This window comes from Sturnus vulgaris, unplaced genomic scaffold (assembly GCF_052056855.1).
Source record: "Sturnus vulgaris isolate bStuVul1 unplaced genomic scaffold, bStuVul1.hap1 Scaffold_2125, whole genome shotgun sequence".
NCBI lineage: Eukaryota > Metazoa > Chordata > Aves > Passeriformes > Sturnidae > Sturnus > Sturnus vulgaris.
The window spans coordinates 1-24,879 of record NW_028276277.1 but is presented as its reverse complement, the minus strand read 5'-3'; the positions used below and the strand labels follow the sequence as shown (position 1 = coordinate 24,879).

The 24,879-nt window shown below is 63.2% G+C and overlaps 1 protein-coding gene across 1 annotated transcript; it reads left to right on the top strand.

The window, feature by feature from the left end:
- On the top strand, positions 1–24,852 carry LOC106864561 (E3 ubiquitin-protein ligase HUWE1-like; the record flags this gene model as incomplete). Its single annotated transcript, XM_088158459.1, has 27 exons — positions 1–820; positions 1,620–1,682; positions 3,593–3,665; positions 4,248–4,346; positions 5,815–6,021; positions 6,102–6,254; positions 7,266–7,328; positions 8,347–8,424; positions 8,526–8,573; positions 9,674–9,742; positions 9,852–9,951; positions 10,053–10,153; positions 11,357–11,507; positions 11,998–12,125; positions 12,236–12,376; positions 13,338–13,449; positions 14,651–14,764; positions 14,862–14,963; positions 16,474–16,554; positions 16,675–16,781; positions 18,476–18,653; positions 19,288–19,379; positions 19,480–19,691; positions 21,566–21,623; positions 22,395–22,571; positions 23,253–23,498; positions 24,687–24,852. Coding segments are annotated over exons 3-27 (3,028 nt in total), but the record flags the coding sequence as incomplete, so codon positions are not given.
- Between the last annotated feature and the right edge of the window lie 27 nt (positions 24,853–24,879).

Below are 24,879 nucleotides of genomic sequence, written 5' to 3'. Positions count from 1 at the left end.
CGCGCGCCGCCGGGCAGCTCTCGCGAGATCTCGCGCTTCTCTCAGGCGGCGCTCTCCCGAGATCTTGTCCTCCGGCCGAGGAGGACGATCTCGAATCTCGCGAGATTTGGAGTCGCTCTCAGCCGGCGCTCTCGCGAGAGCCGCGCGCGCCGCCGCCGTTCCCGCCGCTGAGGCAGCGGCCGCGCTCCCCCCGCCTTCCCTCCCCCCCACCCTCGCTGGGGCCGCTCTCCCGGGGCCGCTCTCGCTTCTCTCTTCGCGCGCCTCTCGCGAGGCTTCGGGGCCGCGCTGCCGCTGCCTCCAGCGCCTCGCGAGATCTCGCTCTCATCAGCGTGCCGGTGAGTGCCGGTGCTTGTGGGAACGGCGTGGGGCCCGCGGCCCGCGAGGGGAGAAGGGGGGTGGTTTGAGCCGCTCTGTGGCGGCCAGGGCCTTCCCCCACTTCACCCTCAGCACCTTCCCCCCCCCCAACTCCCGGTACGAGGTGGGATCCGTGAGGGACCGCCTCCCCTCCCCCATACTATTCTCGAAATCTCGCGAGTTTTCTCCAAACTCCCGCCCCGCCGCTAGGCGCGGTCTCGCGAGACTTGGCCGCCGCGCCTCTCGCGTTCCCATTGGCTGTCGGCGGCATTGCCCCGCCCCCCGGTCGCCCCGCGCTTGAGTCCGCCTCCCCGTCCCGCCGGCCGCTCTCGCGGGACTTGCGGCTGCTCTCGCGGGATCTCGGGCCGCGGCCGGGGCTCACTGTAAGATGGCGGCGGCGGCAGCGGCGGGACGGGCCCGGGCCGGGCTCTGACCCTCCCCCCTCCGCTCTCCCCGTCCGCTTAAGGTACCGGGGCCGGCGGGGCGGGGGGCTCTGCCCGGTGCCGCTGCGGGGCCCGCGGCATTGGGGGGGGATGGCGCCCGGTTCCGTCATGAGGGGCCCGCCCCCCCCTCCCACTACCCCCCCCCCCCCCCCCCCCCCCCACTCCTCAGCGGCCCTCCCGTGATTTGGGGGCTCCTTTCCTTTTTCACGGCCTCTCCTTCCCCCGACCCCCGCGGCCTCCCTCGGTACGGGACCCCCTTGTGGGGACCCAGGAGCTCGCCCCTGAGATTTGAGGTGTTTGGCTCCTTCCCCGCCTTAATTTAGCTTTCTCACGTTTTCGGGGCTCCCTCGTATTTTATGGGTGCTCTCTCCGTTTCCCATTATTTTGGGACCCCAGCCTCATTTTCACTTCCCCGCAGTCCCCTCCCATCACTCAGGCTCCCCCTCAGCGATTTCCCGACATTTGGGGGAATCCTTCTAGCAGCTCCCCCTTCCCCATCCTCTAGGCCGTGCTTCTTGCACGTCCCCGGGATTTAGGCCCCCTTTTTTCTTCAGATCCTTTATGGTTTGGGCCTCTCCTCATTGACTCCCCACCACTTTTTTCTCTATTTACCATTTTTCTCGTTTTATAACGATTTTAATCCGTCGCTTCCCAGCATTAAACCCCCCCCCCACCCCACGCTGTGCTTTGGGGGGATCCAATTTTTTGGAATCGACCCCCCTTGTCTATCACAGCTCCCCCTCTGTTATTCACCCACTCACACGGGACCCCCCAAAATTTCACACCCCCCCCCCCTCCCTCCCCAATTCCCTTCTCCAGCAGCTCCCGGCTCCCTCCCCTCACAGCGACCGGGCCGGGCCGAGGATGGACTGGGAGTGATTCCCGGTAAGGGCTCGCCCCGGTACAACCGGGGGGCGACGCGAATTTTGGGGAGGTGGGGGGGGGGGTGTCTCACATCGAGAAGAGGATTTTTTTTTTTTTTTTTTTTTAATTTTTTTTTTTTTTTTTTTTGGGGGGGTGGGAACGGAGGAGGAGAAAACGCTCTGGGAGCTTCGAGCTTATTTTATACGCTTGCCTCAGGGTGGAGGGACACCCCAAAATCGGCCTCCCCCCTCCCCCCCCAATGTGATGCGTCACCGTCACCGAACCGGCCGGGCCGGCGGGGGTGGGGGGGGGGGGGGGGCACGGGGGGGGGTGGGGGGGGAGCCCCGGCACGCGGCCGCCTCATCCCTTAATTACAGCCCTTAATTACAGCCTTTAATTACAGCCCCTCACCCCCCCGCGGGGTTAATTGTAGGGAGGGGGTGCGGGTTTTTTTTTTTTTGTTTTGTTTTTTTGTTTTGTTTTTTTTTTTTTGTTTTGTTTTTTGGGGAGGGGGGGGAGCTCCCGGCGACCCCCCCCGGGCTCGGCGGGGTTTTGCACATTCATTGTTCAGCCGGTGCCGCGACGTCATCGGGCCGCGGCCGCCGCGGCGCCTGTCGGGACAGCGAGGCCCTGTCGGGATAGGGGGGGACAACTGGGGACAGCCGGGCCCTGTCGGGATAGGGGGGGACAGCCGGGCCCTGTCGGGATAGGGGGGGGACAACTGGGGACAGCCGGGCCCTGTCGGGATAGGGGGGGACAGCCGGGCCCTGTCGGGATAGGGGGGGACAACTGGGGACAGCGAGGCCCTGTCGGGATAGGGGGGGACAATTGGGGACAGCGAGGCCCTGTCGGGATAGGGGGGGACAGCCGGGCCCTGTCGGGATAGGGGGGGACAACTGGGGACAGCCGGGCCCTGTCGGGATAGGGGGGGACAGCCGGGCCCTGTCGGGATAGGGGGGGACAACTGGGGACAGCGAGGCCCTGTCGGGATAGGGGGGGACCTTTGGGGACAGCCGGGCCCTGTCGGGATAGGGGGGGACAATTGGGGACAGCGAGGCCCTGTCGGGATAGGGGGGGACAGCCGGGCCCTGTCGGGATAGGGGGGACAATTGGGGACAGCGAGGCCCTGTCGGGATAGGGGGGGACAGCCGGGCCCTGTCGGGATAGGGGGGGACAGCCGGGCCCTGTCGGGATAGGGGGGACAATTGGGGACAGCGAGGCCCTGTCGGGATAGGGGGGGACAGCCGGGCCCTGTCGGGATAGGGGGGGACAGCCGGGCCCTGTCGGGATAGGGGGGGACAGTTGGGGACAGCCGGGCCCTGTCGGGATAGGGGGGGACAACTGGGGACAGCCGGGCCCTGTCGGGATAGGGGGGGACAGCCGGGCCCTGTCGGGATAGGGGGGACAATTGGGGACAGCGAGGCCCTGTCGGGATAGGGGGGGACAGCCGGGCCCTGTCGGGATAGGGGGGGACAACTGGGGACAGCGAGGCCCTGTCGGGATAGGGGGGGACAACTGGGGACAGCCGGGCCCTGTCGGGATAGGGGGGGACAATTGGGGACAGCGAGGCCCTGTCGGGATAGGGGGGGGACAGCCGGGCCCTGTCGGGATAGGGGGGGACAACTGGGGACAGCGAGGCCCTGTCGGGATAGGGGGGGACAGCCGGGCCCTGTCGGGATAGGGGGGGACAGCCGGGCCCTGTCGGGACAGTTGGGCCCTGTCGGGACAGGGAGGCCCTGTTGGGATAGGGGGCGACCTTTTAGAACAACGGGACTGTGTCGGGATAGGGGGGATCTTTTTGGGACAGCCGGGCCCTGTCGGGACCCCGGGGCCCTGTCGCGATATCCAGGCCCTGTCGGGACAGGCAGGGGGGAGTTTTGGAGCCGCTCTGGGGGTGGCCCGGGTGTGACACCTCCCACGTGTGGCCGCAGGCAGAGCACGAGGACCGGAACCCCCAAAATGAAAGTGGATCGGACGAAACTGAAGAAAACCCCCACGGAGGCGGTGAGGGACTGGGGACACTGGGGGAGGGACTGGGGACACTGGGGGAGGGACTGGGGACACTGGGGGGAAGTTGGGGATACTGGGAGAGGGGCTGGGGATATTCGAGGGAAATTTGGGGACACTGGGAGAGAGGCTGGGGACACTCAGGGAGGGGTTGGGGACAGTGGGGGAGGGACTGGGGACACTGGGGGAAGTTGGGGATACTGGGAGAGGGGCTGGGGATATTCGAGGGAAATTTGGGGACACTCGGGAGGGACTGGGAGCACTGGGAGAGGGACTGGGGACATTTGGAGAGGAGTTGGGGACACTCGAGGGAAATTTGGAGACACTGGGAGAGGGGCTGGGGACACTCGGGGAGGGTTGGGGACACTCGAGGGAAATTTGGGGACACTCGAGGGAAATTTGGGGGACACTCGAGGAGGGAATCAGAGATGTCTGGGGGATTTGGGGACGTTGAGAAGGGAATGGGGGGGGCGTTGGGGACATCGAGGGGCGTTGGGGACATCGAGGGGCGTTGGGGACATTGCGGGGGGCGTTGGGGACATGGAGGGGACAGTGCTGAGGGTCCTGTGTCCCCCCCAGCCCGCCGACTGCCGGGCCCTCATCGAGAAGCTGAAGGCGTGCAGTGACGAGCAGCTGGTGACAGAACTGCAGCAGATCAAGACATGGAACATTGGCAAGGTGGGAGGGGGCCCAAAAACCTGAGGGGGGAACCCCAAAAACCTGAGGGAGGGTCCCGAGACACGTGGGGATTTCCCAAGGGGTTCCCCCACGATTTTGTCGGGGTGATGCTGAGCTTGTCCCCAAAATGGTCGCTGCCACAGGGGGGGTGGCACCCCCAAATGTCAGGGAGCACCCCCAAAATTGAAGGGGGGGACACCCCAGGGGGTCCCTAAAATGAGGGGGGGGTCCCCGGTTTTGGCTGAGCCCTGGAGTTTTCTGAAGGTTTAGAAATGTGGGGAGGGGTCTTCACATTTCATGGACCTCACCCCAGTGTTAGGGGGCACCCCCAATTTTTGTTTTTCCTTTCCCTAATTTTGGGGGGGCTCCCAGTGTCAGGGTTCAGGAGGAGCTCATGGGGGGCTCAGGGGGTCCAGGCTGTGCCCCCAACCCCAAATCTCCCCCCATAACCCCCCCATTGTGAGCTGTACCATTGGGTGGACATGGGGGGTTCATGAGGAGCTCAGGGGGGCTCAGGGTATCCAGACCGTGCCCCCAGCCCCAAATCTCACTCCCCCCACTGCGAGCTGTACCACTGGGGGGTTCAGGGGGGGGCTCAGGGGGTCCAGACCGTGCCCCCAGCCCCAAATCTCCCCCCTCTCAGTGCGAGCTGTACCACTGGGGGGGTTCAGGGGGGGCTCAGGGGGTCCAGACCGTGCCCCCAACCCCAAATCTCCCCCCTCTCAGTGCGAGCTGTACCACTGGGGGGGTTCAGGGGGGCTCAGGGGGTCCAGACCGTGCCCCCAGCCCCAAATCTCCCCCCCCTCAGTGCGAGCTGTACCACTGGGTGGACATGGGGGGGTTTGGATTGGGCTCCAGCCTGTGTCCCCCCAGTACAATCTGTGGACATGGGGGTTTCAGGAGGAGCTCGTGGGGGGCTCAGGGGGTCCAGACCGTGCCCCCAGCCCCACATTTCACCCCCAATCCTCTCTCAGTGCGAGCTGTACCACTGGGTGGACTTGGGGGGGTTTGGATTGGGCTCCAGGCTGTGTCCCCCCCAGTACAATCTGCGGACATGGGGGTTTCAGGAGGATCTCATGGGGGGGCTCAGGGGGTCCAGGCCGTGCCCCCAACCCCAAATCTCCCCCCCCTCAGTGCGAGCTGTACCACTGGGTGAATATGGGGGATTCAGAAGGGGTTGAGTTGGGGTCCAGGCTGTGTCCCCCCAGTACAATCTGTGGATCTGAGGGTTTCAGGAGGATCTCACGGGGGGGCTCAGGGCGTCCAGACCGTGCCCCCAGCCCCACATTTCACCCCCAATCCTCTCTCAGTGCGAGCTGTACCACTGGGTGGACATGGGGGGGTTTGGGTTGGGCTCCAGGCTGTGTCCCCCCAGTACAATCTGCGGACATGGGGGTTTCAGGAGGAGCTCGTGGGGGGCTCAGGGTGTCCAGACCGTGCCCCCAACCCCAAATCTCCCCCCCCTCAGTGCGAGCTGTACCACTGGGTGGACCTGCTGGACCGTTTCGACGCTCTGCTGGCCGAGGCGGGCCGGCCGGTGGAAGCCATGAGCTGGATGCTGGCCTGCGACCGACCCGAGAGACAAAACCTGAAGGCTCTGCTGCTGGCCCTGCTCAACTTCACCGCCCTGCTCATCGAGTACAGCTTCTCCCGTCACCTCTACAGCTCCATCGAGGTGGGGACAGCCCCAAAAACCCCCCTTGGGTGGGTGGGTGTGGGTGGGTGATACAGCTGACTCACCTGTCCCCACGACAGCACCTGACCACGTTGTTGGCCTCCTCGGACATGCACGTGGTGCTGGCCGTGCTCAACCTGCTCTACGTGTTCAGCAAACGTTCCAACTACATCACCCGCCTGGGCTCGGAGCGCCGAGGGCCCCTGCTGGCCCGCCTGCAGCACCTGGCCGAGGTGGGCGGGGTTTTAGAGGGGTTTTAGAGGGGTTTTTGGGGGGTTTTAGAGGGTTTTTGGGGGGTTTTGGAGGGGTTTTTTTGGCAGTTTTTTGGGGTTTTAGCTACATCACCCGCCTGGGCTCAGAGCGCTGAGGGTTCCTGCTGGCCCACCTGCAGCACCTGGCCGAGGTGGGCGGGGTTTTAGAGGGGTTTTTGGGGGGTTTTACAGGGTTTTTGAGAGGTTTTGGGTTTTTTGGGGTTTTTTTTTGGTCGGTTTTTGGGGTTCTAGCTACATCACCTGCCTGGGCTCACAGCGTTGAGGGCCCCTGCTGGCCCACCTGCAGCACCTGGCCGAGGTGGGAGGGGTTTTAAAGGGGTTTTTGGGGGGTTTTAGAGGGTTTTGGGGGGTTTTGGAGGGGTTTTTTTGGCAGTTTTTGGGGTTTTAGCTACATCACCTGCCTGGGCTCAGAGTGCTGAGGGTTCCTGCTGGCCCACCTGCAGCACCTGGCTGAGGTGGGAGAGGCTTTAGAGGATTTTAGGGGGATTTTGCAGGGTTTTTGAGAGTTTTTTTGGGGTTTTTTTGGGTGGTTTTGGGATTTTAACTACATCACCTACCTGGGCTCAGAGCACCGAGGGCTCACCTGCAGCACCTGGCTGAGGTGGGAGAGGTTTGGAAAGATTTTAGAGGGATTTTTGGAGGATTTTAGAGGGTTTGGGGGTTTTTTGAGGGTTTTTTTTGGGTGGCTTTGGGATTTTAACTACATCACCCACCTGGGCTCAGAGCACCAAGGGCCCACCTGCAGCACCTGGCTGAGGTGGGAGAGGCTTTAGAGGATTTTAGGGGGATTTTACAGGATTTTTGAGAGTTTTTTGGGGTTTTTTTGGGTGGTTTTGGGTTTCCAATTACATCACCCACCTGGGCTCGGAGCACTGAGGGCTCACCTGCAGCACCTGGCTGAGGTGGGAGAGGTTTTTGGGGGGGTTTTTGGGGGGTTTAGGGTGGGGCTGAGCTGGGTTGGTGTCCCCACAGAGCTGGGGTGGAAAGGAGAATGGATTCGGGCTGGCTGAGTGCTGCCGGGACCTGCACATGATGGTGAGTGCTACCTGGGGCTCACCTGGCTGTGTCCTCCTGGGGGGTGACACAGCTCACCTGTGTCCTCCTGAGGGTCCCCAGAGCTCACCTGTGTCCTCCTGAGGGTCCCCAGAGCTCACCTGTGTCACCCTGGGGTCCCCAGAGCTCACCTGTGTCACCCTGAGGGTCCCCAGAGCTCACCTGTGTTTTCCCTGGGGGTCCCCAGAGCTCACCCGTGTCCTCTTGAGGGTCCCCAAAGCTCACCTATGTCTTCCTGGGGGTCCCAAGAACTCACCTGAGTGTGTCCTGGGGGTCCCCAGAGCTCACCTGTGTCCTCCTGGGGGTCCCCAAAGCTCACCTGTGTCACCCTGAGGGTCCCCAGAGCTCACCTGTGTCCTCTTGGGGGTCCCCAGAGCTCACCTGTGTCCTCCTGGGGGGTGACAGAGCTCACCTGTGTCTCGGGGTCCATCTCTCATGTTTCACGTTGTCACATCTGGGTGGGCTCACCTTGTCACATCCTGAGGTCCCTCGATGCTCTCCTGGTGTCCCCAGCCCTGTCCAGGTGTCCCCAGCCCTGTCCAGGTGTCCCTAGCCCTGTCCAGGTGTCCCCTCACGGTGTCCCCAGCCCTGTCCAGGTGTCCCCAGCCCTGTCCAGGTGTTCCCAGCATTGTCCAGGTGTCCCCTCACGGTGTCCCCATCCCTGTCCTGGTGTCCCCATCCCTGTCCAGGTGTCCCCTCACGGTGTCCCCATCCCTGTCCAGGTGTCCCCTCACGGTGTCCCCAGCCCTGTCCAGGTGTCCCCTCACGGTGTCCCCAGCCCTGTCCAGGTGTCCCCAGCCCTGTCCAGGTGTCCCCTCACGGTGTCCCCAGCCCTGTCCCTCCATGTCACCCCCCTCCCACGTCCCCAGCACCCCTTTGTCACCCGTGCTGTGTCCCGGTGTCCCCAGCCTGGCCCTGTCCCCCCCAACCCCGGGGTGGGGGAGGGGACCCTGCTGTCCCCCCCTCCCCCCTCACCCCATTGTCCCCCTCCCCCCCTCAGAAATACCCCCCCAGTGCCACCACCCTGCACTTCGAGTTCTACGCCGAGCCGGGCGTCGAGGTCAAGGTGGACAAGAGGGTGAGTGACCCTTGGGGACACTTGGGGGTGGGGGGACCCCCAAAACACCGGGGCCACCCCCCCTTGACCTGCTGTGACCCCCCAAACCCCCCCCCCCCCAGGCCACCAGCACCACCCTGCACTACATCCACATCGAGCAGCTGGACAAGGTGAGCACGGGGAGGGGGGGTCTGTGCTTGGGTCAGGGTCCCCCCACACCCTGAACCCCAAATTTGGCCCCTGCACCCCCCGTTTTGGCCCCTGCTCCCCCCGTTTTGGCCCCTCCACACCCCCATTTTGGCCCCTGCACCCCAGATTTTTCCTTTGTCCCCAGTTTTGTCCCCTATCCTCCAATTTTTCTCTCCCCACCTCAGTTTTGTCCCCTGCACCCCATTTTTGTCCTCTGCCCCCCAATTCTCTCCCCCAGTTCTGTCCCTGCACCCCCATTTTGTCCCTCCACACCCCAGTCTTGTCTCCTGCACCCCATTTTTGTCCTCTGCCCCCCAGTTCTCTTCCTTGCCCTCAGATCTGTCCCTGTCCCCCAGTTTTGTCTCTCCTCACCCCAATCTTGTCCTCTGCTCCCAATTTTTTCCCTCTGCCCCCCAATCCTGCCCCCCAATCTTGTGCCCAATTTCTCTGCCCCCCAGTCCTGTCCCCTGCCCCCCAATCCTGTCCCTCTGCCCCCCAATCTTGTGCCCAATTTCTCTGCCCCCCAGTCCTGTCCCCTGCCCCCCAATCTTGTGCCCAATTTCTGTGCCCCCCAATCCTATCCCTGTGCCCCCCAATTCTGTCCCTCTGCCCCCCAACCTTGTGTCCATCTCTGCCCCCCAACCCTGTTTCCTGCCCCCCAACCTTGTGCCCAGTTTCTCTGCCCCCCAACCTTGTGCCCATCTCTGCCCCCCAACCTTGTGCCCAATTTCTGTGCCCCCCAGTCCTGTTTCCTGCCCCCCAACCTTGTGCCCAATTTCTGTGCCCCCCAATCCTATCCCTGTGCCCCCAACCCTGTCCCCTGCCCCCCAACCTTGTGCCCAATTTCTGTGCCCCCCAACCCTGTCCTCTGCCCCCCAACCTTGTGCCCAATTTCTGTGCCCCCCAATCCTGTCCCCTGCCCCCCAATCCTGTTCCTCTGCCCCCAACCCTGTTTCCTGCCCCCCAACCTTGTGCCCATCTCTGCCCCCCAACCTTGTGCCCAATTTCTGTGCCCCCCAACCTTGTGTCCATCTCTGCCCCCCAACCTTGTGCCCAATTTCTGTGCCCCGTCCTCCCCCAGATTTCCGAGAGCCCCTCGGAGATCATGGAGTCTCTCACCAAGATGTACAGCATCCCCAAGGACAAACAGGTGAGCTGGGGGGGGGGGGGTGATGGTGTCACCGAGACCACCCACCCCGACTTGGGGACGACCCCCAGACCCCCCCCCCAAATTCTCTGTGACCCCCTCCCCTCCCCAGATGCTGCTGTTCACCCACATCCGCCTGGCCCACGGCTTCTCCAACCACAAGAAGCGGCTGCAGGCGGTGCAGGCGAGGCTCCACGCCATCTCCATCCTGGGTGGGCCCTCATTAAGGGGTTGTTTTAATTAGTGGGTGGGGTTTTGGAGGGGTGGGGGGGCGTGTTTAGGGGTGACGCCCCCTCCCCTTTGCTGTGCGCAGTGTACTCGAACGCGCTGCAGGAGTCGGCCAACAGCATCCTGTACAACGGGCTGATCGAGGAGCTGGTGGACGTGCTGCAGATCACCGACAAGCAGCTCATGGTGAGACACTGAGCTTCAGGTGTGGCCTCGGGTGTGCCTCGGGTGTGGCTCAGGTGTGGCCTCAGGTGTGGCTTCAAGTGTGGCTCAGGTGTGCCTCAGGTGTGGCTCGGGTGTGGCCTCAGGTGTGGCCTCAGGTGTGCCTCAGGTGTGCCTCAGGTGTGGCCTTAGGTGTGCCTTCAAGTGTGCTTCAGGTGTGGCTTCGGGTGTGCCTCAGGTGTGGCTTCAGGTGTGGCTTCGGGTGTGCCTCAGGTGTGGCCTCAGGTGTGGCTTCAAGTGTGGCTCAGGTGTGCCTCAGGTGTGGCTTCAAGTGTGGCTCAGGTGTGCCTTCAAGTGTGCTTCAGGTGTGGCTTTGGGTGTGCCTCAGGTGTGCCTCAGGTGTGGCTTCAGGTGTGCCTCAGGTGTGGCCTCGGGTGTGGCTTCGGGTGTGGCTTCAAGTGTGCCTTCAAGTGTGCCTCAGGTGTGCCTCAGGTGTGGCTTTGGGTGTGGCCTCAGGTGTGCCTCAGGTGCGGCCTCAGGTGTGCCTTCGGGTGTGGCCTCAGGTGTCCCCTCAGGTGTCCCCTTACTTGTCCCTTTACCTGCCACCACCAGGTGTTCCTTCAGGTGTCCGTTCAGGTGTCATCTCAGGTGTTCCTTTAGGTGTCCCCTTAGCTGTCCCCTCAGGTGTCCCCTTACTTGTCCCTTTACCTGCCACCACCAAGTGTCCCCTCAGGTGTCACTTCACCTGTCCCCTCAGGTATCCCCTCAGTTGTTGCTTTATCTGTCCGATCAGGTTTGCCTTTACCTTAAGGAACACTTTGCTTATTCTCTTACCTGTCCCCTCAGGTGTGCCTTCACGTGTCCCCTCAGCTGTTCGTTTACCTGTTCTTGTGGCTGTCCCCTCACGTGTTGCCTTAGCTATCCCTTTACCTGTTTCTTCAGCTGTCCCCTCACGTGTCCCCTCACGTGTCCCCTCACGTGTCCCCTCACGTGTCTCCCCTGTCCCCTCACCTGTCCTCTCACGTGTCCTCTCACGTGTCCCTCACGTGTCCCTCACGTGTCCCCTCACGTGTCCCCTCACGTGTCTCCTCACGTGTCTCCTCACGTGTCTCCCCCGTCCCCTCACGTGTGTCCCCCGTCCCCTCACGTGTGTCCCCCGTCCCCTCACGTGTCTCCCCCGTCCCCTCACGTGTCCCCGTCCCCTCACGCGTGTCACCTGTCCGGCAGGACATCAAGGCGGCGTCTCTGCGCACGCTGACGTCCATCGTTCACCTGGAGCGCACGCCCAAGCTGAGCAGCATCATCGACTGCACGGGCACGGCCTCGTACCACGGCTTCCTGCCCGTGCTGGTGCGCAACTGCATCCAGGCCATGATCGGTGCGTGGGGGGTCACCTGGGGGGTCACCTGGGGGGGTTAGCTGGGGGGTCACCTGGGGGGTTAACTGGGGGGTTAACTGGGGGGTTACCTGGGGGTCACCTGGGGGTTAACTGGGGGTTACCTGGGGGGTTATCTGGGGGTCAGCTGGGGGCGTACTTGGGGGTTAGCTGGGGGTTAACTGGGGGTTACCTGGGGGTCAGCTGGGGGGGTCAGCTGGGGGGTTACCTGGTGGTCAGCTGGGGATTACCTGGGGGGTTACCTGGGGGGTCAGCTGGGAGTTACCTGGGGGGTCAGCTGGGGGTTACCTGGGGGTCAGCTGGGGCTCACCTGGGGGGTTACCTGGGGGGTCAGCTGGGAGTTACCTGCGGGTCAGCTGGGGGTGTCACGTGGGGGTCAGCTGGGGGGTTACCTGGGACTCACCTGGGTGGTCACCGGGGGTGTCACCTGGGGGTTGTGACCCCTCCCTGACCACACCTGTGCACCTTCCAGACCCTTCCATGGAGCCCTACCCCCACCAGTTCGCCACGGCTCTCTTCTCCTTCCTCTATCACCTGGCGAGCTACGACGCGGGCGGCGAGGCGCTGGTGTCGTGCGGGATGATGGAGGCGCTGCTCAAGGTGACGTCCCCTCCCTCACCTTTTATTTTATTTCATTTTTCGAGCTTCTCAGCTGCGTCACGCACCTCCTCACCTGTCTCTGTGTGTGTGTGTGTGCGTCACCTGTGCAGGTGATCAAGTTCCTGGGGGACGAGCAGGACCAGATCACGTTTGTGACGCGGGCGGTGCGCGTGGTTGATCTCATCACCAACCTGGACATGGCGGCGTTCCAGTCCCACAGCGGCCTCAGCATCTTCATCTACCGCCTCGAGGTGCTGCCCCCGCGCCTTTTGGGGGGGTCCCCACGCGCGTTTTGGGGTCCCCACGCGTGATTTGGGGTCCCCACGGGTGATTTGGGGTCCCCACGGGTGATTTGGGGTCCCCACGGGTGCTTTTTGGTGTCCTCCCCTCCAGGTGTTTTGGTGTCCCTCCGGTTTGTTTTGGTGTCCCCACGGGTGTTTTGGGATCCCCCGTGTGTTTTGGGGGGTCTCCTGTGTGTTTTGGGGTCCCCACGGGTGTTTTGGGGTCCCCCGGCTGTGTTTTGGGGGGTCTCCTGTGTGTTTTGGGGTCCCCACGGGTGTTTTGGGATGTCCCTGGGGTTTTGGGGTGTCCCCCCGGGTGTTTTTTGATGTCCCCGGTTGTTTTTTGGGGTGTCCCCGTGTGATTTTTGTGTCCCCCGGTTGTTTTCTGGGGTGTCCTTGGCTGTTTTGGGGTGTCCCCGTGTGATTTTTTGGGGTGTCCCGTGTGTTTTTTGGGGTGTCCCCGGTTATTTTCGGGGTATCCCCGTGTGTTTTTTGGTGTCCCCGGTTGTTTCCGGGGTGTCCCCGGTTATTTCCGGTGTGTCCCGGCTGTTTCCGGGTTGTCCCGGCTGTTTCCGGGGTGTCCCGGTTATTTCCGGGGTGTCCCGGTTATTCCGGGGTGTCCCTGTGTGTTTTCCGGGTTGTCCCGGTTATTTCCGGGGTGTCCCCGGTTATTTCCGGTGTGTCCCGGTTATTTCCGGGTTGTCCCGGCTGTTTCCGGGGTGTCCCGGTGTGTTTTTCGGGGTGTCCCGGTGTGTTCCGGGGTGTCCCGGTGTGTTTTCCGGGGTGTCCCGGCTGTTTCCGGGGTGTCCCGGTTGTTTCCGGGGTGTCCCCGTTATTTCCGGGTTGTCCCGGCTGTTTCCGGGGTGTCCCCGTTATTCCGGGGTGTCCCCGTGTTTCCGGGGTGCCGATGGAAGCTCCGTGCCCTCCCCAGCACGAGGTGGATCTGTGTCGCCGCGAGTGTCCCTTTGTCATCAAACCCAAAGTGCAGCGCCCGCCCGCGGCGCCCGTGCCCGAGGGCGAGGACATGGAGACCGACATGGAGGGTGAGCACGGGACGTGACAACGGCGCTGTCCCCTCCTGTCTGTCACCTGTGTCCTCTTTAACGTCACCTGTGTTCTCCTCACTGTCACCTGTCCTCCTTAATGTCACCTGTGCCATCCTTACTGTCACCTGTGTTCTCTTTAATGTCACCTGTGCCATCCTTACTGTCACCTGTCCTCCTTAATGTCACCTGTGCCATCCTTACTGTCACCTGTGTTCTCCTTAATGTCACCTGTGTCCCCCTTACTGTCACCTGTGCCATCCTTAATGTCACTTGTGTCCTCCTTAATGTCACCTGTGTCCTCTTTAATGTCACCTGTGTCCTCTTTAATGTCACCTGTGTTCTCCTCACTGTCATCTGTGCCATCCTTAATGTCACCTTTGTCCTCCTTAATGCCCCCTGTGCCATCCTTAATGTCACCTGTGTTCTCCTTAATGCCATCTGTCCTCTCCTTAATGTCACCTGAGTCCTTCTCGCTGTTACCTGTGTCCTCTTTAATGTCACCTGTGCCATCCTTAATGTCACCTGTGTCCTCCTTAATGTCACCAATGTCCTCTTTAATGTCACCTGTGTCTTCCTTAATGTCATCTGTCCCCTCTTTAATATCATCTCTGTCCTCATTAATGTCACTTGTGTCTTGCTCACTGTCATCTGTGTTCTCCTTAATGTCACCTGTGTCCTCCTTAATGTCACCTGTGTCCTCCTTAATGTGATCTTTGTCCTCATTAATGTCACTTGTGTTCTCCTTACTGTCACCTGCGTCTTCCTTAATGTCACCTGTGTTCTCCTCGCTGTCCCCTCGCTGTCCCCTGTCCCCTCCTCGCTGTCCCCTCGCTGTCCCCCGTCCCCTGGCTGTCCCCTCGCTGTCCCCTCGCTGTCCCCTCGCTGTCCCCTGGCTGTCCCCTCGCTGTCCCCTCGCTGTCCCCTGGCTGTCCCCTCACTGTCCCCTGTCCCCTGGCTGTCCCCTCACTGTCCCCTCACTGTCCCCTCGCTGTCCCCTGGCTGTCCCCTCGCTGTCCCCTCGCTGTCCCCTGGCTGTCCCCTCACTGTCCCCTGTCCCCTGGCTGTCCCCTGGCTGTCCCCTCACTGTCCCCTGTCCCCTCGCTGTCCCCTGGCTGTCCCCTGGCTGTCCCCTCGCTGTCCCCTGGCTGTCCCCTGGCTGTCCCCTGGCTGTCCCCTCACTGTCCCCCGTCCCCTGCAGTGACAGACGTGGCCATGGAGAGCAGCCCCGGCCCCTCTGCCGAGCCCCGGGCGGAGCCAGCGCCCCCCGCCCTGCCCGGTGCCACCAGCGCTGCCACCCCCTCGCCACGCGGGGGTAAGGATGTCACCTTCCCCGGGTCTGGGGGGGGGGAGGGTTTGGGGACACGGCGGGGCGGGTGTCACCTCTCGGTGTCCCCTCCCCTCGCTGGCAGGCGTTCAGTGCATCCCCCAGCGCGCGGCTCTGCTCAAATCCATGCTGAACTTCCTGAAAAAAGCCATCCAGGACCCCGCCTTCTCCGACGGCATCCGGCACGGTGCGTGTCCCCTCTGTCCCCAAGGCCACCCTCGGGGTGGCTGGAGTGTCCCCTCTGTCCCCAAGGCCACCCTGGGGATGGCAGCGGTGTCCCCGCTGTCCCCAAGGCCACCCTGGGGGTGGCTGGAGTGTCCCCGCTGTCCCCAAGGCCACCCTGGGGATGGCTGGAGTGTCCCCGCTGTCCCCAAGGCCACCCTGGGGATGGCAGCGGTGTCCCCGCTGTCCCCAAGGCCACCCTGGGGGTGGCTGGAGTGTCCCCGCTGTCCCCAAGGCCACCCTGGGGATGGCTGGAGTGTCCCCGCTGTCCCCAAGGCCACCCTGGGGGTGGCAGGAGTGTCCCCTCTGTCCCCAAGGCCACCCTGGGGATGGCAGGGGTGTCCCCGCTGTCCCCAAGGCCACCCTGGGGGTGGGTGGAGTGTCCCCGCTGTCCCCAAGGCCACCCTGGGGGTGGCAGGAGTGTCCCCGCTGTCCCCAAGGCCACCCTGGGGATGGCAGGGGTGTCCCCGCTGTCCCCAAGGCCACCCTGGGGATGGCAGCGGTGTCCCCTCTGTCCCCAAGGCCACCCTCGGGGTGGCAGGAGTGTCCCCGCTGTCCCCAAGGCCACCCTGGGGGTGGCTGGAGTGTCCCCGCTGTCCCCAAGGCCACCCTGGGGATGGCTGGAGTGTCCCCTCTGTCCCCAAGGCCACCCTGGGGATGGCAGCGGTGTCCCCTCTGTCCCCAAGGCCACCCTGGGGATGGCAGGAGTGTCCCCTCTGTCCCCAAGGCCACCCTGGGGATGGCAGGAGTGTCCCCGCTGTCCCCAAGGCCACCCTGGGGATGGCAGCGGTGTCCCCGCTGTCCCCAAGGCCACCCTGGGGATGGCAGGAGTGTCCCCTCTGTCCCCAAGGCCACCCTGGGGATGGCAGGAGTGTCCCCGCTGTCCCCAAGGCCACCCTGGGGATGGCAGCGGTGTCCCCGCTGTCCCCAAGGCCACCCTGGGGGTGGCAGGAGTGTCCCCTCTGTCCCCAAGGCCACCCACGGGGTGGGTGGAGTGTCCCCGCTGTCCCCAAGGCCACCCTGGGGATGGCTGGAGTGTCCCCGCTGTCCCCAAGGCCACCCTGGGGGTGGCAGGAGTGTCCCCGCTGTCCCCAAGGCCACCCACGGGGTGGCTGGAGTGTCCCCAAATCCCTTGGAGGTGGCACTGCCCACTCGCTGTGTCCCCAAATCTCCCCTGGGGGTGGCACCAGTGTCCCCAATGTCCCCAAACCCCCCCCGGGGGTGGCCCTGCCCATGTCCCCACTGTCCCAAACCCCCCGTGGGTGGCCCTGGCCGTGTCCCCAATGTCCCCAAACCCCCCCCGTGGGTGGCCCTGGCCGTGTCCCCGCTGTCCCCAACCCCCCGGGGGTGGCCCTGGCCGTGTCCCCACTGTCCCAACCCCCCTGGGGATGGCCCTGGCCGTGTCCCCAATGTCCCCAACCCCCCGAGGGTGGCCCTCCCATGTCCCCAATGTCCCCCCCGGTGTCCCCTCGCAGTGATGGACGGCTCGCTGCCCACCTCCCTCAAGCACATCATCAGCAACGCCGAGTACTACGGCCCCTCGCTGTTCCTGCTGGGTGAGCCACGCCCCGGCCCCACCTGGGCAGCCAGGTGCTCCCTACCTGCCCTCAGGTGTTGCCTACCTGCCCTCAGGTGCTCTACCTGCCCTCAGTGCCCCCCTCTCTCCTCCGCCGCAGCGACCGAGGTGGTGACGGTGTTCGTGTTCCAGGAGCCCTCGCTGCTGTCCTCGCTGCAGGACAACGGCCTCACCGACGTCATGCTGCACGCGCTGCTCATCAAGGACGTGAGTGTCACACCTGTCACCTGTCACACCTGTCACACCTGTCACCTCACCTGTCACACCTGTCCTATCTGTCATACACCCGTCCCCCCGTGTATCCCCTCACCGACGTCATGCTGCACACGCTGCTCATCAAGGACGTGAGTGTCACACCTGTCACCTGTCACACCTGTCACCTGTCACACCTGTCACCTCACCTGTCACACCTGTCCTACACCCATACCCCTGTGTATCCCCTCATCGACGTCATGCTGCACGCGCTGCTCATCAAGGACGTGAGTGTCACACCTGTCACCTGTCACACCTGTCACCTGTCACACCTGTCACCTCACCTGTCACACCTGTCCTACACCCATACCCCTGTGTATCCCCTCATCGACGTCATGCTGCACGCGCTGCTCATCAAGGACGTGAGTGTCACACCTGTCACCTGTCACACCTGTCACCTGTCACACCTGTCACCTCACCTGTCACACCTGTCCTACACCCATACCCCTGTGTATCCCCTCATCGACGTCATGCTGCACGCGCTGCTCATCAAGGACGTGAGTGTCACACCTGTCACCACACCTGTCACCTGTCACCTGTCACACCTGTCACCTCACCTGTCACACCTGTCCTATCTGTCATACACCCGTCCCCCCCGTGTATCCCCTCACCGATGTCATGCTGCACGCGCTGCTCATCAAGGACGTGAGTGTCTCACCTGTCACCTGTCACACCTGTCATACCTGTTACCTCACCTGTCACACCTGTCCTATCTGTCATACACCCGTCCCCCTGTGTATCCCCTCACTGACGTCATGCTGCACGCGCTGCTCATCAAGGACGTGAGTGTCACACCTGTCACCTCACCTGTCACACCTGTCACCACACCTGTCACACCTGTCACCACACCTGTCACACCTGTCATACACCCGTCCCCCCTGTGTATCCCCTCACCGACGTCATGCTGCACGCGCTGCTCATCAAGGACGTGAGTGTCTCACCTGTCACACCTGTCACCTGTCACACCTGTCACCTGTCACCTCACCTGTCACACCTGTCACCTGTCATACCTGTCATACACCTATACCCCTGTGTATCCCCTCACCGACGTCATGCTGCACGCGCTGCTCATCAAGGACGTGAGTGTCTCACCTGTCACACCTGTCACCTCACCTGTCACACCTGTCCTATCTGTCACACACCCGTCCCCCTGTGTATCCCCTCACCGACGTCATGCTGCACGCGCTGCTCATCAAGGACGTGAGTGTCTCACCTGTCACCTCACCTGTCTCACCTGTCACACCTGTCACCTCACCTGTCTCACCTGTCACACCTGTCACACCTGTCACCTCACCTGTCACACCTGTCCTATCTGTCATACACCCGTCCCCCTGTGTATCCCCTCACCGACGTCATGCTGCACACGCTGCTCATCAAGGACGTGAGTGTCACACCTGTCACTTCACCTGTCACCTGTCACACCTGTCACCTGTCTCACCTGTCACCTCACCTGTCACACCTGTCACACCTGTCACCTGTCACACCTGTCCTACGCTTATCCTGTCCCCTCACTTGTCCCTTTTGTGTAATCCCTCACCTGTCCCGGGTGTATTTCCCTAGCCTCAGGTCTGCCCCTAGCCCCTCACCTGTCCCAGGTGTTTCTCCCCAGCCCCTCTCCAGCCCTCACCTGTGCCTCACCTGTCCCCCAGGTGCCAGCCACGCGGGAGGTGCTGGGCTCTCTGCCCAACGTGTTCAGCGCGCTGTGTCTGAACGCGCGGGGGCTGCAGAGCTTCGTGCAGTGCCAGCCCTTCGAGCGCCTCTTCAAGGTGCTGCTCTCACCTGATTACCTGCCCGCCATGCGGCGGCGCCGCAGCTCCGACCCGCTGGGTGAGACACCTGGGCACACACCTGGGGATGGGGGACACACCTGGGGACACACCTGGGGACGGGGGACACACCTGAGGGTTGGGGGTGCTGCTGTCACCTGATTACCTGCCCGCCATGCGGTGGCGCCGCAGCTCCGACCCGCTGGGTGAGACACCTGGGCACTGGGGATACACCTGGGGACACACCTGGGCATTGGGGGACACACCTAGGGACACACCTGGGGATTGGGGACACACCTAGGGGGACACCTGGGCACACACTTGGGGACTGGGGACACACCTGGGCACTGGGGGACACACCTGGGGACACACCTGGGCATGGGGGACACACCCGGGCATTGGGGGACACACCTAGGGACACACCTGGGTATTGGGGACACACCTGGGTATGGAGGACACATTTGGGCATTAGGGACACACCTGGGGACACACCTGGGCATGGGGGGACACACCTGGGGACACACTTGGGCATTAGGGACACAGCTGGGGACACACCTGGGCATGGGGGGGACACACCTGGGGACATATATGGGGGGAAAACCTGGGGATTGGGGGGGACACACCTGGGCATTGGGGGACACACCTGGGCGTTGTGGGACACACCTAAACCCTCTCTGCATCCCCCCCCCCCTCAGGTGACACGGCCTCCAACCTGGGCAGCGCCGTGGACGAGCTCATGCGCCACCAGCCCACGCTCAAAACCGACGCCACCACCGCCATCATCAAGGTGACAACAAGGCGGCGACGCGGCCGTGGTGGGGGCGTGGAGGATTCCTAAAACACCTGTCCGGGACCCCTCCCTCACCTGTCCTAACCCCCCCCTGCAGCTGCTGGAGGAGATCTGCAGCCTGGGCAGGGACCCCAGGTACATCTGCCAGAAGCCGTCCATGCAGAAGGCGGACGGGACGGCGGCGGCGCCGCCCCCGCGCTCCCCCCACGCCGCCGAGGAGGCGTCGAGCGAGGATGAGGAGGAGGAAGAGGTGCAGGCCATGCAGAGCTTCGGGGCCGCCCAGCAGAGCGAGGCCGAGCCCAGCCAGACGTGAGCAGCATGGGGGGGGGGTGGGGTGGGGGGTTTGGGGGGTTTGGGGGGTGTGGGGTGGGCTTGGGTCGATGGGGGTGTGGTCAGGGGGCGGTGAAGGTCACCGGGGGTGGCCCCAGGGACGTCCCCAGGTCACCGAGGGTGTCCCCAGGTCACTGTGGGGAAGGATTTGAAAGATCCTGGAGGGTCTGGGGGATCCTGGAGGAGCTGGGGAGGGGTCTGGGGGAGTGGGGAGGGGTCTGGGGGATCCTGGAGGAGCTGGGGAAGGGTCTGGGGGAGTGGGGAGGGGTCTGGGGGATCCTGGAGGAATTGGGGAAAGGTCTGGGGGATCCTGGGGGAGCTGGGGAGGGGTCTGGGGGACTGGGGAGGGGTCTGGGGGATCCTGGAGGAGTTGGGGAAGGGTCTGGGAGATCCTGGAGGAGCTGGGGAAGGGTCTGGGGGAGTTGGGGAAGGGTCTGGGGGAGTTGGGGAAGGGTCTGGGGGACTGGGGAGGGGTTTGGGGGATCCTGGAGGAACTGGGGAAGGGTCTGGGGGATCCTGGAGGAATTGGGGAGGGGTCTGGGGGAGCTGGGGAAGGGTCTGGGGGATCCCTGGAGGAATTGGGGAGGGGTCTGGGGAACTGGGGAGGGGTCTGGGGGATCCTGGAGGAATTGGGGAGGGGTCTGGGGGAGCTGGGGAAGGGTCTGGGGGGATCCTGGAGGAGCTGGGGAAGGGTCTGGGGGATCCTGGAGGAATTGGGGAGGGGTCTGGGGGATCCTGGAGGAATTGGGGAAGGGTCTGGGGGATCGTGGAGGAGCTGGGGAAGGGTCTGGGGGATCCTGGAGGAATTGGGGAAAGGTCTGGGGGATCGTGGAGGAACTGGGGAAGGGTCTGGGGGAGTTGGGGAAGGGTCTGGAGGAGCTGGGGAAGGGTCTGGGGGAGTTGGGGAAGGGTCTGGGGGGATCCTGGAGGAACTGGGGAAGGGTCTGGGGGATCCTGGAGGAGCTGGGGAGGGGTCTGGGAGAGTTGGGGAAGGGTCTGGGGGGATCCTGGAGGAACTGGGGAAGGGTCTGGGGGATCCTGGAGGAGCTGGGGAGGGGTCTGGGAGAGTTGGGGAAGGGTCTGGGGGATCCTGGAGGAATTGGGGAGGGGTCTGGGGGAGCTGGGGAAGGGTCTGAGGGATCCTGGAGGAGCTGGGGAAGGGTCTGGGGGACTGGGGAGGGGTCTGGGGGATCCTGGAGGAGCTGGGGAAGGGTCTGGGGGAGTTGGGGAGGGGTCTGGGGGATCCTGGGGGAGCTGGGGAAGGGTCTGGGGGATCCTGGAGGAATTGGGGAAAGGTCTGGGGGATCCTGGAGGAGCTGGGGAAGGGTCTGGGGGAGTTGGGGAAGGGTCTGGGGGACTGGGGAGGGGTTTGGGGGATCCTGGAGGAACTGGGGAAGGGTCTGGGGGAATCCTGGAGGAATTGGGGAAGGGTCTCGGGGATCCTGGAGGAGTTGGGGAGGGGTCTGGGGGGATCCTGGAGGAATTGGGGAAGGGTCTGGGGGAGTTGGGGAAGGGTCTGGGGGGATCCTGGAGGAATTGGGGAGGGGTCTGGGGAGTTGGGGAGGGGTCTGGGGGATCCTGGAGGAATTGGGGAGGGGTCTGGGGGATCCTGGAGGAGTTGGGGAGGGGTCTCAGCCTGGAGAAAAGAGAGCAGGCAGGGAAATGGGGGCTGGAAATGACCAAACCCTTCCCAGGGAGGCGTTAGAGCCAGACCTGGGCGTGGCGCTCGGTGACAAAGCGGTGACAAAGGGGGGGGGCGCTGTCCCGGAGTCGTTAACTCTGATTTCGTGTCCTGGGGGGGGTGGGCGGGGGTCTCACACCCCCCTCCCCTCCCGTCCTGTCCGTGCTTGCAGCGTGGTGGGCACCGAGGAGCGCATCCCCATCCCCCTCATGGATTACATCCTCAACGTGGTGAGCCCCCAGCACCACCCCCCGGGGGTCCTGACCCCCCCTCAGGGATCCAGACCCCCCCTCGAGGGATCCAGACCCCCCTCAGGGGATCCAGACGCCCCCTCAGGGGACCCAGACCCCCCCTCGAGGGATCCAGACCCCCCTCAGGGGATCCAGACGCCCCCTCGAGTAACCCAGACCCCCCCTCAGTGGATCCAGACCCCCCTCAGTGGATCCACACCCCCCCTCAGGGGATCCAGACCCCCCCTCAGGGACCCAGACCCCCCCTCTAGGGGTCCTGACCCCCCCTCGAGGGATCTAGACCCCCCCTCAGGGACCCAGACCCCCCCTCTGGGGGTCCTGACCCCCCCTCGAGGGATCTAGACCCCCCCTCAGGGATCCAGACCCCCCCTCTGGGGGTCCTGACCCCCCCTCAGTGGATCCAGACCCCCCCTCGAGGGGTCCAGATCCCCCCTCAGGGGATCCACACCCCCCCCTCGAGGGGTCCTGACCCCCCCTCGAGGGATCTAGACCCCCCCTCGAGGGACCCAGACCCCCCTCAGGGGATCCAAACCCTCCTTCCAGGGATCCAGACCCCCCCTCAGGGGATCCAGTCCCCCCTTCGTGGGATCCAGACCCCCCCTCGAGGGATCCAGACCCCCCCTCAGGGAACCCAGACCCCCCCTCTGGGGTCCACACCCCCTCTCAGGGGATCCAGACCCCCCCACAAACCCTTTTTTTTTTTTTTTTTTTTTTTTTTTTAATTTATTTTAAATTTTTGTCTCACCCCAGATGAAATTCGTGGAGTCCATCCTGAGTAACAACACCACTGACGATCACTGCCAGGAGTTCGTGGCCCAGAGGGGTTTGAGGCCACTCGTCACCATCCTGGGTTTGCCCAACCTGCCCGTGGATTTCCCAACGTCTGCAGCTTGCCAGGCCGTGGCTGGGGTCTGCAAATCCATCCTGGTATGGAAAATGGGTGCTGGGGGGATGGAAATCCATCCTGGGGGGCTAAAAATTCATCCTGGGGGTCTGCAAATCCATCCTGGTATGGAAAATGGGTGCTGGGAGGGCTTAAAAATCCATCCTGGGGGGCTAAAAATTCATCCTGGGGGGGTAAAAATTCATCCTGGGGGGCTAAAAATCCATCCTGGTATGGAAAAAGGTGTCCTGGGGGGTGAAAAATTCATCCTGGTATGAATCCTGGTGACACTTTCTGTGTCCCCAGACCCTGCCCCACGAGCCCAGGAGGATTCAGTGACCCCTCAATGTCCCCAATGTCCCTTTTCCTGTCCCCAGACCCTGTCCCACGAGCCCAAGGTGCTCCAGGAGGATTCAGTGACCCCTCAATGTCCCCAATGTCCCCTCAATGTCCCCTCTCTGTGTCCCCAGACCCTGTCCCACGAGCCCAGGAGTGTTCAGTGACCCCTCAATGTCCCCAATGTCCCTTTTCCTGTCCCCAGACCCTGTCCCACGAGCCCAAGGTGCTCCAGGAGGATTCAGTGACCCCTCAGTGTCCCCCCAATGTCCCCAATGTCCCTTTTCCTGTCCCCAGACCCTGTCCCACGAGCCCAAGGTGCTCCAGGAGGATTCAGTGACCCCTCAGTGTCCCCCCAATGTCCCCAATGTCCCTTTTCCTGTCCCCAGACCCTGTCCCACGAGCCCAAGGTGCTGCAGGAGGGGCTGGTTCAGCTCGAGGCCGTGCTCTCGGCCCTGGAGCCCCTTCACCGCCCCATCGAGGCCCCGGGGGGCTCGGTGCTGCTGCGGGAGCTGGCGGGGGCGGGGGCGGTGGCAGATGCCACCCTGTCAGCGCAGGCCACGCCCCTGCTGCACGCGCTGACCGCCGCCCACGCCTTCATCATGATGTTCGTGCACACCTGTAGGGTGGGACAGGTAAGGGGGAGGGGTGGGGGGGGGTTTGGGGGGGCTGAAATGGGGCTGGAATGGGGTTTGGGGGGCTTGGGATGGGGTTTGAGGGGGTTGGAATGGGGTTGGAATGGGGTTTGAATGGGGGTTTGGGGGGCTGGGGTGGGGTTTTGGGGGTTGAAATTGGGTTTGGGGGGGCTGAAATGGGGTTGGAATGGGATTTGGGGGTTTGAAATTGGGTTTGAGGGGGTTGAAATGAGTTTGAATGGGGTTTGGGGGGGTTGGAATGGGGTTTTGGGGCGCTGGAATTGGGTTTGAATGGGGTTTTGGGGGTTGAAATTGGGTTTGGGGGGGTTGAAATGGGGTTGGAATGGGGTTTGGGGGGGCTGGGATGGGGTTCGGGGGGTTTGGAATGGGGTTGAAATTGGGTTTGGGGGGGTTGGAATGGGGTTTGGGAGGTTGGAATGGGGTTTGAATGGGGTTTGGGGGGCTGGGGTGGGGTTTTGGGGGTTGAAATTGGGGTTTGGGGGGTTGGAATGGGGTTTTGGGGCGCTGGAATTGGGTTTGAATGGGGTTTTGGGGGTTGAAATTGGGTTTGGGGGGGTTGAAATGGGGTTTAGGAGGTTGGAATTGGGTTGGAATGGGGTTTGGGGGGCTGGGGTGGGGTTTGGGGGGTTGGAATGGGGTTGGAATTGGGTTTGGGGGGGTTGAAATGGGGTTTGGGAGGTTGGAATTGGGTTGGAATGGGGTTTGGGGGGGCTGGAATGGAGTTTTGGGGGGCTGGAATTGGGTTTGAATGGGAGTTTGAGGGGCTTGGGATGGGGTTTTGGGGTCTGGAATGGGGTTTGGGGGGGCTGGAGGGCTGGGATGGGGTTTGGGGGGTTTGGAATGGGATTGGAATGGGATTTGGGGTTTGGAATGGGGTTTTGGAGGTTGAAATGGGGTTTGGAGAGGGTTTGAATGGGGTTTGGGGAGGTTTGAAAGGAGTTTGGGGTCTTGGGGAGAGGTTTGGGGTCTCACAGGGGGATTTGGGGAATGGTTTGGGGTCTCACAGGGGGATTTGGGGAATGGTTTGGGGTCTCACAGGGGGGTCTTGGGGAGAGGTTTGGGGTCTCACAGGGGGTCTTTGGGGAGGTGTTTGGGGTCTCACAGGGGGGTCTTGGGGAGGTGTTTGGGGTCTCACAGGGGGTCTTTGGGGTGCCCTTGTCCCCCCAGAGTGAGATCAGGGCCATCTCAGTGAACCAGTGGGGGTCCCAGCTGGGGCTGAGCGTGCTGGGCAAGCTGAGCCAGCTCTACTGTTCCCTGGTGTGGGAGAGCACCGTGCTGCTGTCCCTGTGCACCCCCAACAGGTACTGGGAGCACTGGGAGGGCACTGGGGAGGGTTTGGGGGGCAGTGGGGAGGGTTTGA